The 19,077-nt window shown below is 44.1% G+C and overlaps 1 protein-coding gene across 2 annotated transcripts in view; it reads right to left on the reverse strand.

Annotated features, from left to right (window-relative positions):
* The window catches only part of epha8 (eph receptor A8), a 157,404-nt gene that overhangs the window by 38,383 nt on the left and 99,944 nt on the right, over positions 1-19,077 (reverse strand). For both annotated transcript variants that reach the window (XM_065001851.1, XM_029683393.2), the window contains exons 3-5: positions 14,250-14,447; positions 9,404-9,553; positions 8,350-8,665 (exon numbers count right to left, since the gene is read on the reverse strand). In XM_065001851.1, the coding sequence (XP_064857923.1) occupies positions 8,350-8,665; positions 9,404-9,553; positions 14,250-14,429 (646 nt within the window). In that variant the 5' untranslated portion in view covers positions 14,430-14,447. The remainder of the gene's footprint in view (positions 1-8,349; positions 8,666-9,403; positions 9,554-14,249; positions 14,448-19,077) is intronic.

The raw sequence follows: 19,077 nt of genomic DNA on the forward strand, positions 1-19,077 counted from the left end.
CCTGTCTTCTCTTGAGAGCCAGGTCTGCCTTCAACGGCCTTTCTCAATAGTAAGGCTATGCTCACTGAGTCTGTACATAGTCAAAGCTTTCCCAAATTCTGCCACTGTGTACTCTCTGTTTATGGCCAAATACAATTCTAATTTGCTCTGTTTTTTTGTAAAATTGTTTCCAATGTGTCAAGAAAATTATATTTTGGTTTTCTCATTTGGTTGGTGTCACGCCCTGATCTGTTTCACCTGTCCTTGTGCTTGTCTCTACCTCCTCCAGGTGTCGCTTATTTCCCCAGTGTATTTATCCCTGTGTTTCCTGTCTCTCTATGCCAGTTCGTCCTGTATGTTTCCAAGTCAACCAGCGTGTTTTTCCTGTGCGCCTGCTTTTCTATTCTCTTTTACTAGTGTTCCCGGTTTTAACCTTTGCCTGTTTGTCTGGACTCTATTCCCGCCTGCCTGACCATTCTGCCTGCCCTGACCTCGAGCCTGCCTGCCCTTCTGTACCTCTGGAACTCTGAACTGGCTTTGACCTTTTGCCTGTCCACGACCATTCTCTTGCCTACCCCTTTTGTATTGTTAATAAACATCTTGGACTCTAACCGTTTGCATCTGGATCTAGCCTTGTGCCTTAATAGTTGGGTCTAATTGTTTTGCTGTCCTGGGGCTCTGTGGGGTCTGTTTGTGAACAGAGCCCCAGGACTAGCTTGCTTAGGGGACTCTTCCCCAGGTTCATATCTCTGTAGGTGATGCTTTTGTTATGAAAGGTTTGGGAATCGCTTTTTAGGTGGTTGTAGAATTTAACATCTCTTTTCTGGATTTTGATAATTCGCGGGTATTTGCTTAATTCTGCTCTGCATGCAATATTTTGTGTTTAACGTTGTACACTGAGGATTTTTTGCAGAATTCTGAATGCAGTCTCAATTTGGTGTTTGTCGCAATTTGTGAATTCTTGGTTGGTGAGCGGACCCCAGACTTCACAATCATAAAGGGCAATGGGTTCTAAAACTGATGGCAACTGGACCTTTTTTGGAACACCATTATTTTTGTCTTACTGAGATTCAATGTCATGGCCCAGGTCTGACAGAATCTGTGCAGAAGATCTAGGTGCTGCTGTAGGCCTTCTTTGGTTGGGGACAGCAGCACTAGATCATCAGCCAACAGTAGACTTTTGACTTGAGATTCTAGTAGGATGAGGCCAGGTGCTGCAGACTGTTCTAGTTCCCTTGCCAATTTATATGTTGCTAATTTTGCTAATTTATATGTTGAAGAGGGTGGGGCTTAAGCTGCATCCCGGTCTCACCCCATGGCAATGTGGAAAAAAATGGGTGTTTTTTTGCCGTTGCCCTGTGCCCTGAGAGTCGGGAAACAAGTTCAGGGAGTGAGTGTTTAAAAAAAAAATTGAACATAATACAAAACAAGAACCTCGAACAACGCACAGACAGGAAACAGAAACAATGACACCTGGTGAAGGAACCAGAGGGAGTGACATATATAGGGCAGGTAATCAAGGAAGTGATGGAGTCCCGGTGAGTCTGATGACGCGCAGATGTGCGTAACGATAGTGACAAGTGTGCGCCATAACGAGCAGCCTGGTGACCTAGTGGGCCGGAGAGGGAGCACACGTAACAACCGCATACTTGTTTGTGTACGTGGATTTTATGTTGTATATTTTTCTCCCAACACCACTTTCCATTAATTTGTATAGCTGGCCCTCATTCCAAATTGAGTCGAAAGCTTTTTTGAAATCAACAAAAAATGAGAAGACTTTGCCTTTGTTTTGGTTTGTTTGTTTGTCAATTGGGTTTGCAGGGTGAATACGTGGTCTGTCGCACGGTAATTTGGTAAAAAGCCAATTTGACATTTGCTCAGTACATTGTTCTCGCAGAGGAAATGTACGAGTCTGCTGTTAATGGTAACACAGAGTATTTTCCCAAGGTTGATGTTGATGCATATCCCATGGTAGTTACTGGGGTAAAATTTGTCTCCACTTTTGTGGATTGTGTTAATCAGTCTTTGGTTACAAATATTGAGGAATATGCCAGAGCTGAGGATGATGTTAATAAGTTTAAGTGTAGCCAATTGGAATTTGTGGTCTGTATATTTTTCACTTAATTTAGGATACCACCAACCCCACAGGTCTTTCGGGTTGGAGTGGGTTTGTATTTTGTCCTGTAGTTCATTCAATGTAATTGGATAATCCAGTGGATTCTGGTAGTCTTTAATAGTTTATTCTAAGATTTGATTTTGATCATGTACAGCACCAGTCAAAAGTTTGGACACAGATAATCATTCAAGGGTTTTTCTTAATTTTTACTATTTTCTACATTATAGAATAATAGTGAAGCCATCAACTCAATGAAATAACACATATGGAATCATGTAGTGACCAAAAAAGTGTTAAACAAATCAAAATATATTTTATATTAGAGATTCTTCAAAGTAATCACCATTTGTCTTTGACAGCTTTGCACACTCTCTCTCAACCAGCTTCACCTGGAATGCTTTTCCAACAGTCTTGAAGGAGTTCCCACATATGCTGAGCACTTGTTGGTTGCTTTTCCTTCACTCTGCGGTCCAACACATCCGAAAACATCTCAATTGGGTTGAGGTCGGGTGATTGTGGAGGCCAGGTTATCTGAAGCAGCACTCCATCACTCTCCTTCTTAGTAAAATAGCCCTTACACAGCCTGAAGGTGTGTTGTGTCATTGTCCTGTTGAAAAACAAATGATAGTCCCACTAAGCGCAAACCAGATGGGATGGCGTATCGCTGCAGAATGCTGTGGTAGCCATACTGGTTAAGTGTGCCTTGAATTATAAATAAATCACAGACAGTGTCACCAGTAAAGTACCCCCACACCATCACACCTCCTCCTCCTCCGTGCTTTACGGTGGGAACCACACATGCAGAGATCATGCGTTCACCTACTCTGCATCTCACAAAGACACAGTGGTTGGAACCAAAACATCTTAGACAAATCTTGGACAAAATCAGACCAAAGGACAGATATCCACTGGTCTAATGTCCATTGCTTGTGTTTCTTGGCTCAGGCATGACTCTTCTTCTTATTAGTGTCCTTTAGTGGTGTTTTCTTTGCAGCAATTTGACCATGAAGGCCTGATTCATGCAGTCTCCTCTGAACAGTTGATGTTGAGATGTGTCTGTTGCTTGAACTCTGTGAAGCATTTATTTGGGCTGCAATTTCTGAAGCTGAACGTATCCTCTGTAGCAGAGATAACTCTGGGTCTTCCTTTCCTGTGGTGGTCCTCATGAGAGCCAGTGTCATCATAGCACTTGATGGTTTTTGCGACTGCACTTGAAGAAACTTTCAAAGTTCTTGAAATGTTCCGTATTGACTGACCTTCATGTATTAAAGTAATGATGGACTGTCATTTCTCTTTGCTTATTTGAGCTGTTCTTGACATAAAATGGACTTGGTCTTTTACCAAATAGGGCTATCTTCTCTGTACCACACCTACCTTGTCACAACACAACTGATTGGCTTTAAATGCCTTAAGAAGGAAAGAAATTCCACAAATTAACTTTTAACAAGAACCACCTGTTATTTGAAATGCATTCCAAGTGACTACCTCATGAAGCTGGTTGAGAGAATGCCAAGAGTGTGCAAAGCTATCATCAAGGCAAGGGTGGCTACTTTAAAGAATCTCACATATTTGCATACTACTAATTTGCATACTACATGATTCCATGTGTTGTTTCATAATTTTGATGTATTCACTACTATTCTACAATGTAGAAAATAGTAAAATAAAGAAAAACACTTGAATGAGTAGGTTTGTCTAAACATTTGACTGGTACTGTGTATGTGTTTGCTGTTTGTACTTTGTTATCGAGCCAAAAAGATTGGAGAAGTGGTTTTGGAAAGATAATGTTTCGTGTTAGTGTTTGTTTAGAGTTTTCCAATTTTCCCAGAAGTGGATAGATTCTATGGAATCTTCAATTACATTGAGCTGATTTCTGACGTGCTGTTCCTTCTTTTTCCATGGTGTATTTCTGTATTGTTTTAGTGATTCACCATAGTGAAGGCATAGGCTCAAGTTTTCTGGGTCTCCGCATTTTTGGTTGGATAGGTTTCTCAATGTCTTTCTTAGGTTTGTGTGTTCTTCATCAAACCATTTGTCACTTTTGTACATTTTCTTAGGTTGTCTGCTTGAAATGTTTTGATTTGATAGAGAAGCTAAGAGGTGAAATATACTGTTTAGGTTTTCTACTGCCAAGTTTACACCTTCACTATTACAGTGAAACATTTTGTCCAGGAAATTGTCTAGAAGGGATTGAATTTGTTGTTGCCTAATTGTTGTTTGGTAGATTTCCACACTACTTTCGCTCCATCTACAGCGTTTCTTAATATTATTCTGTTCTTTTGGCTTTGATGCCTCATGATTGAGTATTGCTCTGTTCAAGTCAAGTGTGATTTTGCTGTGATCTGATAGGGGTGTCAGTAGCCTGACTGTGAACTCTCTAAGAGACTCTGGGTTGAGGTCAGCGATAAAGTAGTCTACAGTACTACTGCCAAGAGATGAGCTATAGGTGTATCTACCATAGGAGTCCCCTCAAAGCCCACCATTGACAATGTACATACCCAGCGACCGACAGAACTGCAGGAGTTATGACGTGTTTTTGTTGGTTATGTTGTCGTAGTTGTGTCTAGGGGGGCATATGGGGGGGGGGGGGGAATGCTGTCACCTCTGGGTAGGTGTTTGTTCACCTGTGGGCTGAGCGTGTCAGGTTCTTGTCTAGTTCTGGCATTTAGGTCGCCACAGAGTAGTACATGTGGGCCTGGAAATTGTTGATCTCCCCCTCTAGAATGGAGAAGCTGTCATCGTTAAAGTATGGGTATTCTATTGGTACCCTTTTCTCTGTTGGGATCATTTCCTTATTCATTTTTAGCCAGATGTAAAATGTTCCTGTTTTGACTCATTTAAAATAGTGGGTTAGGTCTGCTCTATACCAAATGAGCATATCCCCTGAGTCTCTTCCCTGTTTCACACCTGGTAGTTTGGTGGATGGGAATACCAGCTCTCTGTAACCTAGAGGGCAAACTGTGGGTTCGTCTCCTTTATACCATGTTTCTTGTAGGATGACAATGTCTGTATTTCCAATTTCTTTGATGATGTCTGGGTTCCTGCTCTTTAGGCCAAAGGCAGATGACCTCAGACCTTGTATATTCCAGGATGAGATAGTAAAAGCTTTGAGTTCCATAGTGTCTAGTGTTGTTTTTGTGTGGTTTAGGCCTGGACCATCACAGTAGGTGTGAGCAGAGCATGTTGAGCATCTGATGCATACCTCTTAGGTCACAGGATGGGGCTTGGGCGGGTGTAATAGTGGGGTTGGGCCTGTTGCTCTGCTCATGGCCTGGGCATATGTCCTGCTGTCATGTTGAGGTCCTTGAAGCAGGGGCGGAGTGCATGGGGTGGGCAGAAGGGGCATAGGTCTGATATGGGGGGCCTATACAGGGTGTGGCCAGGGTTTGCTTGAGGTGGTCTTTTTTAAATATATTTTTTAATTTTACCCCTTTTCCTCCGCAATTTCGTGGTTTCCAATTGCTTTTTAGTAGCTACTATCTTGTCTCATTGCTACAACTCCCGTACGGGCTCGGGAGAGATGAAGGTTGAAAGTCATGCGATACACAACCCAACCAAGCCGCACTGCTTCTTAACACAGAGCGCATCCAACCCGGAAGCCAGCCGCACCAATGTGTCGGAGGAAACACCGTGCACCTGGCAACCTTGGTTAGCGCGCACTGCGCCCGGCCCGCCACAGGAGTCGCTGGTGCGCGATGAGACAAGGATATCCCTACTGGCCAAACCCTCCCAAACCCAGACGACGCTAGGCCAATTGTACGTCGACCCACGGACCTCCCGGTCGCGGCCGGTTACGACAGAGCCTGGGCGCGAACCCAGAGTCTACAGTACAGCGCCCTTAACCACTGTGCCACCCGGGAGGCCTTGCTTGAGGTGGTTGCTGGTTGGGGTGTGGCTGGTGGTGCTGTGGTCTGGGTGTAGGTCCTCTTGGCGTGGGTTCTCTCAGTGCAGGTCCTTCAGGAGGGGGCCTTTCAGGTCTGGGAGGGTGACTCACTGGTCTGGGCGGGGTATCCATTGCTCTGTTGCTCCTGTGTGAGGTGATGGTACTACGGTTGAGGGTGACGTCCTTCAGGGTCCTGGTAAAAGTTGGGATTGCTGCCTTGGCGAGGTGGACCTGTTTGTAAAGGCTGTTCAAGTCCAGGTAGCCATTAGTTTAGCCACTTTGGGAAAAAGTGTATGCCCTTGAATGTATTTGCCATTTGAGTCAATGAGGAGCAGAATCTCTGGATTTTGTGTGTCCTCAGGTGGATGAGTGGGGGTTGTCAGACTGCCATCTATCTCCACCTTCTGTCCTCCGGGTCTTGTTGGGGGGGGGTCTGTTTTGCGGGTTTGTTCTGTTTTGATTGTGTGGAATAGCTCTCTGTGCTCCACCATGTCTCTCTCCAGCTCTGCGAATGTATCCCTCTCAATGATGGAGTAGCAGGGAAGTTGTGGACCTGGGTGTGTTCAGTGCTGGTGGGTGACTATCCTCGTCTGCAGGATAGTTTGAGGAGGTGTGATCAGACTCACTCAGGTTGGGGAGTCGTCACAGAGAGAAAGCTTTTCCTGCTGTACTCTCTCTTTGATCCCGTAAATGTCTTGCTGGAGCTGCATGAGGAAGCCCTGCACCATTACTGTCCCAGACTTGTACATGTGGACAGAGATAGTTTCAATTTCCTCAATGTATAGTTTTCTGAGTTTCCACCTGGGCCAATACCCTCTCTCTTGATATACTTGATATACTCTTGGTACTGTGCCATGCCAGGGGATGGTCTGTGTGGAAAATAAAGTTGCTTACACAGCAAATAGGTTCTCTAGATTGTCCTTGAGAAGCTTTGTTTTGTGCTCTCTCTCTCTCTCTCTCTCTCTCTCTCTCTCTCTCTCTCTCTCAGGGCTGTCAGCTTGCTCCGCATCTGACTACAATATCCGATAAACGTCAAATTTTGACAGTTAAGTTGATGCGTTAATTCAGAATGGTTAAGGTAAGGGTTAAGGTTTGGGACAGGGTTCAAATGAAGGGCTGCAAAAATGAGTGCCTAGAACTGCGATTGAACACGCAGCCCTCGGGGCCGGAGCTCGCAGTGTACACCCATCTGCCATTTCCGTCCACAACGCCCTAGCAAACCGCAACCCTACTTGATGGTAATAGCGCTCAATGTTTCCCCTTAGTGGAGGTTTTGAAGGTATCTCCTGACGTCCTGGGACCTGAAAGGACGTTGAATATTGTCTTGGATCTCGAGCGACCTGGCTGGTCTCGTGTCCTGGGATGTGCGTGACTGGAGAATTAGCACAATGACCCAGTTAGGTCACAGAGAGAAGAGTCCTCTGCACACACAAATGCAGCACACATGCACAGCAGCACACACACATACACGTCAGCCCACTACTACAGCTACTGCAGCTACCACAAGGACTAGGCACTACTGTAATGCTATATGTTTATGTCTTGATTCATGAGACAAGCATCTACAACATAAACTAAAACATTTTCTAGCTGACTGCTTTTCTGCATACATATTGATCTGAGTGCTAATGGGAGCCGCCAACTAATTATGGAAAGCGTGAGTGTCTACCCGCCGCAACTACACACAAACACATAAGTTCCCTTCATCTCTCTGTGTTTGTGTGTGTGCCAAGAGCTGTCAATGCCTTGCTCCCCAGGAGAGTGTGTTCCCTTCAGGGCGTAAACAGGTATGTAGATGTGTGTGTGTGTGTGTGTGTGTGTGTGTGTGTGTGTGTGTGTGTGTGTGTGCCTCAAATCGTGTTCTAACTGGACAGCACACAGAACCAAAACCAATCAGAATTAAGTAGAAACAAGACAGGTGAACCAGTGTTCCGTACCTCATTCGCCTCATTTGGCACATTTAGCCGACGGAATATTTAATGTTTAATTATCCAGGGGAAATGATTAATAGTTTTTAATTACCATAACCCTGGTCACCTAAAATATACACTGGTCCCTAAATGAGGTCAGTCCATCAGAGAAAATAAACAACACAAAAATTAAAAAGAGTCAAGAAAATAAAAAAAGACAAGGTATTTTCCATGACTCACCGTGGCTTATCATCTTAAAAGTAGTCAGGACTTGAGCTATTCAACCAAACCATCCATCAACTCAACCACACAAAACACACAGAAAACATCCAAGGCTGAAAATTGACCACAAAAAGATTGAGCACAGGTAGGGCAAAGTATAGATAAAGTACTGCAGTACAGTAACATAATGTAAAACAAGTTAGTCTAACACAACATCAGTGACCCAGAGTGTGACTCACCGATGCAGGACTCCCTGTGCTCCTCGAACCCTGCACTGCAGACACACCTCCCGATGGGCACCAGCCACTCCCCCTCGGCGCTGCAGTACATCTTGGGCGTGTCTCTCTCCTCGGCGTGATCCACACACTGACCCCTGACCTCCACCAGGGAGGAGGAGTCAGCGCCCGTCACCACGTCAGTGAACACGGCCAGGTTGCGGCCCACTCCCGAGCAGCGCTTGTAGTACACCCTCACAGAGGTCAGGGCGATGCACGCCCCAATGTCCTGGAAGGCCAGGTAGAAGCCTCGTCTAGTGAGGGGGCCCACACCTCGAACCTGGAGGAGAAGGAGATGACATTACCTCTCAATGTTTCATTAAAAAAAGTAAATGTGGGAGCAAAGTAAAATGTGGGAGCAAAGTAAAATGTGGCACTGTGAAAGGCACGAGATCAGGTGAAGAGAACTACTTTCAGCACCATGGAGAGCTCCACTCACTTTAGCACTATGCTGGCTAAAATGTAGAAATCAACGCTGCTCACTCAAAACAAGTCATTTTCCAAGTCTATATAAACCAACATAATTTTGCACTTTGGTTTCTTTTTTTAAGATCTTTTTTTGTTTGTTGGTATTTTACCCCTTTATTTGTGATATTCAATAACGATCTTGTCTCATTGCTGCAACTTCCCAATGGGCTCAGGAGACGCGAAGGACGAGTCATGCGTCCTCCGAAACATAACCTGCCAAACCAGGCTTCTTAACACCTCCCACTTAACCCAGAAGCCAGCTGCACCAATGTGTCGGAGGAAACACCGTCCAACTGACGACCAAAGTCAGCGTGCAGGCATCCGGCCCACCACAAGGAGTCGCTAGAGCGCAATGAGCCAAGTAAAGCCCCCTCGGCCAAACCCTCCCCTAACCCGGATGACGCTGGACCAATTGTGCGCCGCCTATGGGACTCCTGGTCACGGGATCAAACCCAGGTCTGTAGTGACACCTCAAGCACTGAGATGTAGTGCCTTATACCGCTGTGCCACTCGGGAGGCCTGCACTTTAGTTTCTAATAAGTGAGCGAACCTCAGTGTTGAGTTTGAGTCTCCTGACTCCCAGGTCCACTCCAGTGAAGCTCTCATCAGCAGCGATGGTGTCGATCTTGGTGAACTGGGTCTCTTTTATGGCCGTGCCCACCGCTCGGTCTGACTCATAGTAGTACAGGTTAAATGTCTCCTGTTCATCAGATAACAGAACACATGCACACAATTGTTTACAGGTTTACTGGGAGAAGAGACATCAAATTGTCAATGATGAGGAAATAAAGGACTGCATTCCTGGAAGTAAGGTTATTTCAAATAAATCTGTTTCTCTTTGATGAGACGTATAGAAATGACCAAGTCAACAAGTTGCATTTTAGGTGTCAAGGTCTAAATCAGAGTGGATGGTCAGAGATCCAGAACATACAGTGGGGAGAACAAGTATTTGATACACTGCCGATTTTGCAGGTTTTCCTACTTACAAAGCATGTAGAGGTCTAATTTTTTATCATAGGTACACTTCAACTGTGAGAGACGGAATCTAAAACAAAAATCCAGAAAATCACATTGTATGATTTTTAAGTAATTCATTTGCATTTTATTGCATGACATAAGTATTTGATACATCACAAAAGCAGAACTTAATATTTGGTACAGAAACCTTTGTTTGCAATTACAGAGATCATACATTTCCTGTAGTTCTTGACCAGGTTTGCGCACAATGCAGCAGGGATTTTGGCCCACTCCTCTATACAGACCTTCTCCAGATCCTTCAGGTTTCGGGGCTGTCGCTGGGCAATACGGACTTTCAGCTCCATCCAAAGATTTTCTATTGGGTTCAGGTCTGGAGACAGGCTAGGCCACTCCAGGACCTTAAGATGCTTCTTATGGAGCCACTCCTTAGTTGCCCTGGCTGTGTGTTTCGGGTCATTGTCATGCTGGAAGACCCAGCCACAACCCATCTTCAATGCTCTTACTGAGGGAAGGAGGTTATTGGCCAAGATCTCTCGATACATGGCCCCATCCATCCTACCCTCAATACGGTGCAGTCGTCCTGTCCCCTTTGCAGAAAAGCATCCCCAAAGAATGATGCTTCCACCTCCATGCTTCACGGTTGGGATGGTGTTCTTGGGGTTGTACTCATCCTTCTTCTTCCTCCAAACACGGCAAGTGGAGTTTAGACCAAAAAGCTCTATTTTTGTCTCATCAGACCACATGACCTTCTCCCATTCCTCCTCTGGATCATCTAGATGGTCATTGGCAAACTTCAGACGGGCCTGGGCATGCGCTGGCTTGAGCAGGGGGACCTTGCGTGCGCTGCAGGATTTTAATCCATGACGGCGTAGTGTGTTACTAATGGTTTTCTTTGAGACTGTGGACCCAGCTCTCTTCAGGTCATTGACCAGGTCCTGCCGTGTAGTTCTGGGCTGATCCCTCACCTTCCTCATGATCATTGATGCCCCACGAGGTGAGATCTTGCATGGAGCCCCAGACCGAGGGTGATTGACCGTCATCTTGAACTTCTTCAATTTTCTAATAATTGCGCAAACAGTTGTTGCCTTCTCACCAAGCTGCTTGCCTATTGTCCCGTAGCCCATCCCAGCCTTTACGCAGCTCTCTGGTCTTGGCCATTGGGGAGAGGTTGGAGTCTGTTTGATTGAGTGTGTGGACAGGTGCAGTTAATACAGCTAATGAGTGGAGAACAGGAGGGCTTCTTAAAGAAAAACTAACAGGTCTGTGAGAGCCGGAATTCTTACTGGTTGGTAGGTGATCAAATACTTATGTCATGCAATAAAATGCTAATTAATTACTTAAAAATCATACAATGTGATTTTCTGGAATTTTGTTTTAGATTCCGTCTCTCACAGTTGAAGTGTACCTATGACAGAAAATGACAGACCTCTGCATGCTTTGTAAGTAGGAAAACCTGCAAAATCAGCAGTGTATCAAATACTTGTTCTCCCCACTGTAATTAAGCAACAAGGCCTGAGGGGGTGTGTTATATGGCCAATATACCACAGCTAAGGGTTGTTCATATGAACAATGCAACATGGAGTGCCTGGATACAGCCCTTAGCTGTGTTATATTGGCCATACACCACAAACCCCCAAGGTGCCTTATTGCTATTATAAACTGGTTACCAACTTAATTAGAACATTTGTTTTTTCATACCTGTGGAATACGGTCTGATATACCACAGCTTTCAGACAATCAGCATTCAGGGTTCGAACCACCCAGTTTATAACTACAAATAATTTGTTGACTGCACAGGAATTTGTAGAGACACGGGAAACCCCAGCAACGTTGCAGTTCTTGACACACTCAAACCGGTGAGCCTGGCACCTACTACCATACCCCGTTCAAAAGCAATGAAATATTTTCTCTTGCCCATTTACCCTCTGAACAGCACATGTCTCAGTTGTCTCAAGTGTTAAAAATCTTTATTTGACCTCCTCCTTTTCATCTACACCAGGGGTACGCGCAATGCCGTTGGGGGTACGCGCAATGCCGTTGGGGGTACGCGCAATGCCATCGGGGGTACGTCAAATATTTTTTTTTACATTATTCTTCACGTTTTCAAACAGTACATTTATATTTTCCAACAGAGCTATACATTTGTTTTTTTTTCTCGCCTGAGTCGCCTCGTTTCACTGCCAACAAACAATATAATTAAAACCATGTAGTATTCAGCGAAATAACAACAAACACTCAAACGAAACGAAACATGCCAATTTGAAAAATAAGCCACGGGAGTATTTTGAGCAAGAATAAAGACGACTTTCGAGTAGTAAGACATGTAGAAAAGAAAAGCAACAGATACCATTAATAAGAAGGGGCTAGAAGCAACTTATATGGTGAGCTACCGAGTGGCTAGGACAGGTAAGCCCCATACTATTGTGGAGGACTTAATTATTCATGCTGCCGTAGATATAGCTGGGGCAATGCTGGAGGAAAAGGCCAAAAAACTATACAGACAATTCCTTCATCAAACAACACTGTTTCACGACGCATCAGTGACATGGCAGGAGATGTTTTGAAACAATTACTGCTTCGCATACAAGCCAGTGAATTCTATGCTTTACAGCTGGATGAGTCAACAGATGTGGCGGGCCTGGCACAGCTCCTGGTATATGTCTGTTATGTTTATAGGGGGTCAATTAAGGAAGACATCCTCTTCTGCAAACCACTGGAAACCAAGGTACTGGACAGCTTTGTGACATCAAATGGACTTTAGTGGTCAAGATGTGTTGGTATCTGTACTGATGGCACAAAAGTCATGACAGGGAACATAGTGGAGTGGTAACGCGCGTGCAAGCAGCTGCTCCCGACGCCTCTTGGGTACACACATCCACCGAGAGGCTCTTGCTGCCAAGGGAATGCCTGACAGCTTGAAATACGTTTTGGACACTACAGTGAAACTGGTTAACTTTGTCAAAGCAAGGCCCCTGAACTCTTGTGTATTTTCTGCACTATGCAATGATATTGGCAGCAACGTTTTTTAAAATTGATAGACGAGCTTAAAGTTTTCTTAACTGACCATCATTTTCACTTGTCTGACTGCTTGCATGATGATGAGTTTCTCACACGACTGGTTTATCTGGGTGATGTTTTTTCTCACCTGAATGATCTGAATCTATGATTACAGGGACTCTCCGCAACTATATTCAATGTGTGGGACAAAATTGAGGCTATGATTAAGAAGTTGGAGCTCTTTTCTGTCTGCATTAACAAGGACAACACACAGGTCTTTCCATCATTGTATGATTTTTGGTGTGCAAATTAACTCAAGCTTACGGACAATGTCAAAAGGGATATAGATATATTGAAGCACCTGAGTGATCCTGGGTGCGCAATTACGCAGGTACTTTCCCGAAGTGGACGACACAAACAACTGGATTCGTTATCCCTTCCCTGCCCTGCCTCCAGTCCACTAACCGATATCTGAACAAGAGGACCTCATCAAAATTTCAACAAGCGGTTTTGTGAAAATGGAATTTAATCAGAAGCCACTGCTAGATTTCTGGATAGCGCTGCGTTCATAGTTTCTTGCCTTGGCAAATTGCGCTGTTAAGACACTGATGCCCTTTGCAACCACATACCTATGTGAGAGTGGATTCTCGGCCCTCACTAGCATAACAACTACATACAGGCACAGACTGTGTGTGGAAAATTATTTTAGGCAGACTCTCTCCAATACAACCCAACATTGCAGAGTAATGTGCATCCTTTCAAGCACACCCTTCTCATTAACCTGTGGTGAGTTATTCACAATTTTTGATTAACAAATACGTTTTTTTATGTAAGATGGCTAAATAAAGAGCAAAATGATTGATTATTATTATATTATTATTTGTGCCCTTGTCCTATAAGAGCTCTTTGTCACTTCCCACGAGCCGTGTTGTGACAAAAACTCACACTCATTCTTATGTTTAATAAATGTATCGTTTAGCTTGTGTGTGGCAGGCTTACAATGATGGTAAAAAACAACATTTGAGATTGAGCTGACCCTGGTGCTAGAGGGGGTACGCAGCTGGGGGTTGAATGCTTGAAGGAGTACGGGACTATAAAATGTTTGGGAACTACTGATCTGCACTGATGGAAGTGGATTTAATAGGTTACATAAATAAGGGATTCATCTGGACAGTCTATGTCACGGAAAGAGCAGGTGTTCTTAATGTTTTGTATACTCAGTGTAGATCTCTCTATTATGTGAGGGAATACTTTGGAACATACAGTATTTCCAACATTAAAATCACTTGGTGCTGATATTCTGGTGTTTTTTACAATCTTCATGTCCAACAATAAAAAATATTTAAAAAGTTGGTGAACCCTTGTCTAAATCTTCTCCCCCTCTGTCACCTGTCTTACTCTTTCCCCCCTCCATCTTGTACCTTGCAGGTTCCCAGTACTCCAGGCATGCTGTTACAGTCCCGGAGGGTGAACTTGACCTCAATGTAGATCCTCCTGGCTCCGTCACGAGCGATCCAGCCTGTCCTCAGCCAGTTGTTCTGACTGGGACTCATCACGTTACACACCTGGTAGGTGTGGATGGGGCTGAAATACTCATCCATCTCATTGATGGAGTCCCACTGCAGGAAGAGGAGAGGAAGATGCAGGAGGGAGAGAGAGGGGTGAGGGGTTAAGAAAAAAGTTCGACAAGAAGGGAGAGGGAAACAGTCCTGTTCAATCTCATGTAGAGAATACCCACACTCCATTTTCTGTGTAAGTAGTTACTCAAATATATTTAGATTGAAACTTGTTTTTCTCTGAAAAAAATATATTCATGACTTATTCCAGAAAACGTGTGTAAAACAGTGCAGGCTGAGTAGCATCATAGGATGAACAGCCATGTCAGTCAGGCAGATCTGCTACAGTAACAGCATGGTTATGCTTACATCCACAGCTCCCAGTAATAGCATCAGTCAGAAACACATTGTGTCTGTGACAGTGTTGTTTGTGTTGTAATATGGAGACAGACATCTATACAACGGGCATTTCAATTGCATATCAGGTCTAAGTGACTATTTCCGTAACGAGCGGTATGTCACTGTGTTTGATACACAACAACATTCACTCTCTAAAAGCAGGATGTTCCACTGTATATCTGCAACAATGCATCAATGCTTTCTCTCAGTATAATGTATGCGTTATACAGTGGGGAGAACAAGTATGTGATACACTGCCGATTTTGCAGGTTTTCCTACTTACAAAGCATGTAGAGGTCTACATTTTATTAGAAAAACAATCCAGAAAATCACATTGTATGATGTTTAAGTAATTCATTTGCATTTTATTGCATGACATAAGTATTTGATACATCAGAAAAGCAGAACTTAATATTTGGTACAGAAACCTTTGTTTGCAATTACAGAGATCATACGTTTCCTGTAGTTCTTGACCAGGTTTGCGCACAATGCAGCAGGGATTTTGGCCCACTCCTCCATACAGACCTTCTCCAGATCCTTCAGGTTTCGGGGCTGTCGCTGGGCAATACGGACTTTCAGCTCCATCCAAAGATGTTCTATTGGGTTCAGGTCTGGAGACAGGCTAGGCCACTCCAGGACCTTGAGATGCTTCTTACGGAGCCACTCCTTAGTTGCCATGGCTGTGTGTTTCGGGTCGTTGTCATGCTGGAAGACCCAGCCACGACCCATCTTCAATGCTCTTACTGAGGGAAGGAGGTTGTTGGCCAAGATCTCGCGATACATGGCCCCATCCATCCTCCCCTCAATACGGTGCAGTCGTCCTGTCCCCTTTGCAGAAAAGCATCCCCAAAGAATGATGTTTCCACTTCCATGCTTCACAGTTGGGATGGTGTTCTTGGGGTTGTACTCATCCTTCTTCTTCCTCCAAACACGGCAAGTGGAGTTTAGACCAAAAAGCTCTATTTTTGTCTCATCAGACCACATGACCTTCTCCCATTCCTCCCCTGGATCATCCAGATGGTCATTGGAAACTTCAGACGGGCCTGGACATGCGCTGGCTTGAGCAGGGGGACCTTGCGTGCACTGCAGGATTTTAATCCATGACGGCGTAGTGTGTTATGCTGTGGTCCCAGCTGTGGTCTCAGCTCTCTTCAGGTCATTGACCAGGTCCTGCCGTGTAGTTCTGGGCTGATCCCTCACCTTCCTCATGATCATTGATGCCCCACGAGGTGAGATCTTGCATGGAGCCCCAGACCGAGGGTGATTGACCGTCATCTTGAACTTCTTCCATTTTCTAATAATTGCGCCAACAGTTGTTGCCTTCTCACCAAGCTGCTTGCCTATTGTCCTGTAGCCCATCCCAACCTTGTGCAGGTCTACAATTTTATCCCTGATGTCCTTACACAGCTCTCTAGTCTTGGCCATTGTGGAAATATTGGAGTCTGTTTGATTGAGTGTGTGGACAGGTGTCTTTTATACAGGTAACGAGTTCAAACAGATGCAGTTAATACAGGTAATGAGTGGAGAACAGGAGGGCTTCTTAAAGAAAAACTAACAGATCTGTGAGAGACGGAATTCTTACTGGTTGGTAGGTGATCAAATACTTATGTCATGCAATAAAATGCAAATGAATTACTTAAAAATCATATAATGTGATTTTCTGGATTTTTTGAAGTTGAAGTGTACAAATGATAAAAATTACAGACCTCTACATGCTTTGTAAGTAGGAAAACCTGCAAAATCGGCGGTGTATCACTTGTTCTCCCCACTGTATGTAATGACTGTTATGGGCTGCCGAGTGACGTAGCGGTCTAAGGCACTGCATCTCAGTGCAAGAGGCGACACTATAGTCCCTGATTCGAATCTAGGCGGAATCACATCCGGCCGTGATTGGGAGTCCTGTAGGGCGGTGCACAATTGGTCCAGCGTTGTACAGATTTGGCTGGGATAGGCTGTCGTTGTGAATAAGAATTTGTTCTTAACTGACTTACCTAGTTAAATATACAAATTTGATAAATGTGTTATGATTAGCCTAGCTGTCTAGAGGGAATACAAGCAGTAGCTACAAGTCATAACAGAGAGGTCTTCTTCCATACACCTGTAGATTACTGTAATGACACCTAGGTAGGGGTGTATAGGCTTTCTGCTGCCAATTAACTCATAACCCCTGGTATTCGTGCGCGTGTTGCCTGCCTCTATCCAGCTGTGACCAGGAATAGTAGACTGGTAACAATTAAGTATCTTACTGTGATTGTTTTTAATTTAAAATGGCAAAAAATAAACACAAATAGGTTCTTAGCAAAGAGCCATTTCTCAAGCAAGAATTTTGCTAGGACTGTCTGGGAGTGGTCTAAGTGAGGAGAGGAAAACTGAAAATTAGATGTCATTGGCAGAGAGATTTGGAACTCATTCTTATTGGTTTATTATCTAATTTATTACCTGGTTATGTCACCAGGCAGGCCAAAACTCCATCCCACCAAAACATGCTGAAATGTCAGGCAGTCTTTTCACACAGTTCCTATATTAAAAAGGTATTATCATAATTTTTGCAATTTCACAGCATTATTCTAACCTCATAATGTGGAAATATATACATATAAAACACAGGCAAATCATGTTTTTGACTGCAGTGGGCCTTTAAGGTTGCCTCCAGATAACATATATACCACTGCAGCATTGGTCCAAATCCAGCCCACTGCTATTTCAGCACATGAAGACCGGGACTGCCCCACACTGCTGCTACTAAACACATACACAACCACGGACACACACAGTGCTACAGACAAAGTACTATTCCAAGTCCGCATTCAAATGTAGGCCTGTTCCTACTTCAAAACATTCAAGAGATGTAGATGTAGAACCCAGGTCAAACAGAGTAATTGACAATGAGGTTGGGAGGTAGTTTTTGTCCTATTTGGTAGAATTCTTCAACGGTTAGCAAAAATGATTATTTTCATGTAACAGTTTGAGAATCTAGAGAGTATAGAGAATAAAAAGAGAGAGAGAGAGAGAGGGAGAGAGAGTGAGGGAGAGAAAGAGAGAGAGTGTGCATGCGTGTGTGTCCATCCCTGGGGCTTAGCGGGTTCCTCCTGAGCTGAATGCATTATGTGAGTGTCTGAGTAATTGAAAGGGAAAGAGTTGACCTGGGCAGAGCTTTTGGCCGGAGTCAAATGAACTTGGCTCCAACTAAGAAGACTGGGCTTCCCAAAGAGATCCACCACCTCCCTCCTCACCCCTCCTCCCCCGAGGCAGCACCACAGAGAAATCAATGCAGTAATTAAGATCTTGGAAGTCTCACCCGTCTCACCCCTTTCACCCCCCCCATCTTATCTGCTAAATTAAAATTGTCCTTGAACTCATGAAGCCCTGCTCTAATTAGCCGATCTAGGACCTCTCTATCTCTCATTATCCCTCCTTCCCATTAACATCTTCTTTCACACTCTTCTTTACTTGGGGAATGTATATTTCTGCAGGAGAGAACTTCGAGCAGAAGGGTGTTTTCACATAATGAATCAGACACACCTGGGGCGGTTCCTTGTCACGTTTGTGGCACTTTGAGAGCCAGTGATGTGAATAGATTATGAGCCGTATGGGATAAATGAGAAGGCAATATGTTGTGACAGTAGGATAAAGGGTTAAAGAGACTGGCTGCTGTCAGCTCTACTGAGTTTTCCATGGACTGTTTGTTTGCCTTAGTAACAGGGAGATGAGATTACTATCGCCACGACAAAACATGTATAAACGGCCACAGAGACGAGGTGGTGCTGGGTTTTTGAGCGAGAGAGAGAGAGAACATTTCCTGCCTGCCAACCCAGACAATTTCCCATCAGGATACATCAGCTGTGGCAGCCACAGACAACACACTTGTCCCATTCTCTCTCTCACACACACACACACACACACACACACACACACACACACACACACACACACACACACACACACACACACACACACACACACACACACACACACTGTCAGCTCACTGAATTACTTTTGTTGACACTAACATTGTATCTATATTACACAACAACATCAACATGTGCTTGTGTTTAATAAAGATTAAGCCGGGTGCACCAGAGACACAGACATACAGTACATGTAAAACCACATAGAACCACAGGCGATATTTTGAAGGAATTATTACACTTCTGATCTATAATCATAATATCTCTGATTCATCCTTCTTCTTTTTCTGCCTTGGATTGTATTCTTTCATGCCTTTGTTTTATTCCAAGTCATTTAGCATTTCCATTTAAGTGAAATAATCCCTTTAAGCACAAAGAGCTAGGCT

The sequence above is a fragment of the Oncorhynchus nerka genome, linkage group LG15 (genome assembly GCF_034236695.1).
Source record: "Oncorhynchus nerka isolate Pitt River linkage group LG15, Oner_Uvic_2.0, whole genome shotgun sequence".
NCBI lineage: Eukaryota > Metazoa > Chordata > Actinopteri > Salmoniformes > Salmonidae > Oncorhynchus > Oncorhynchus nerka.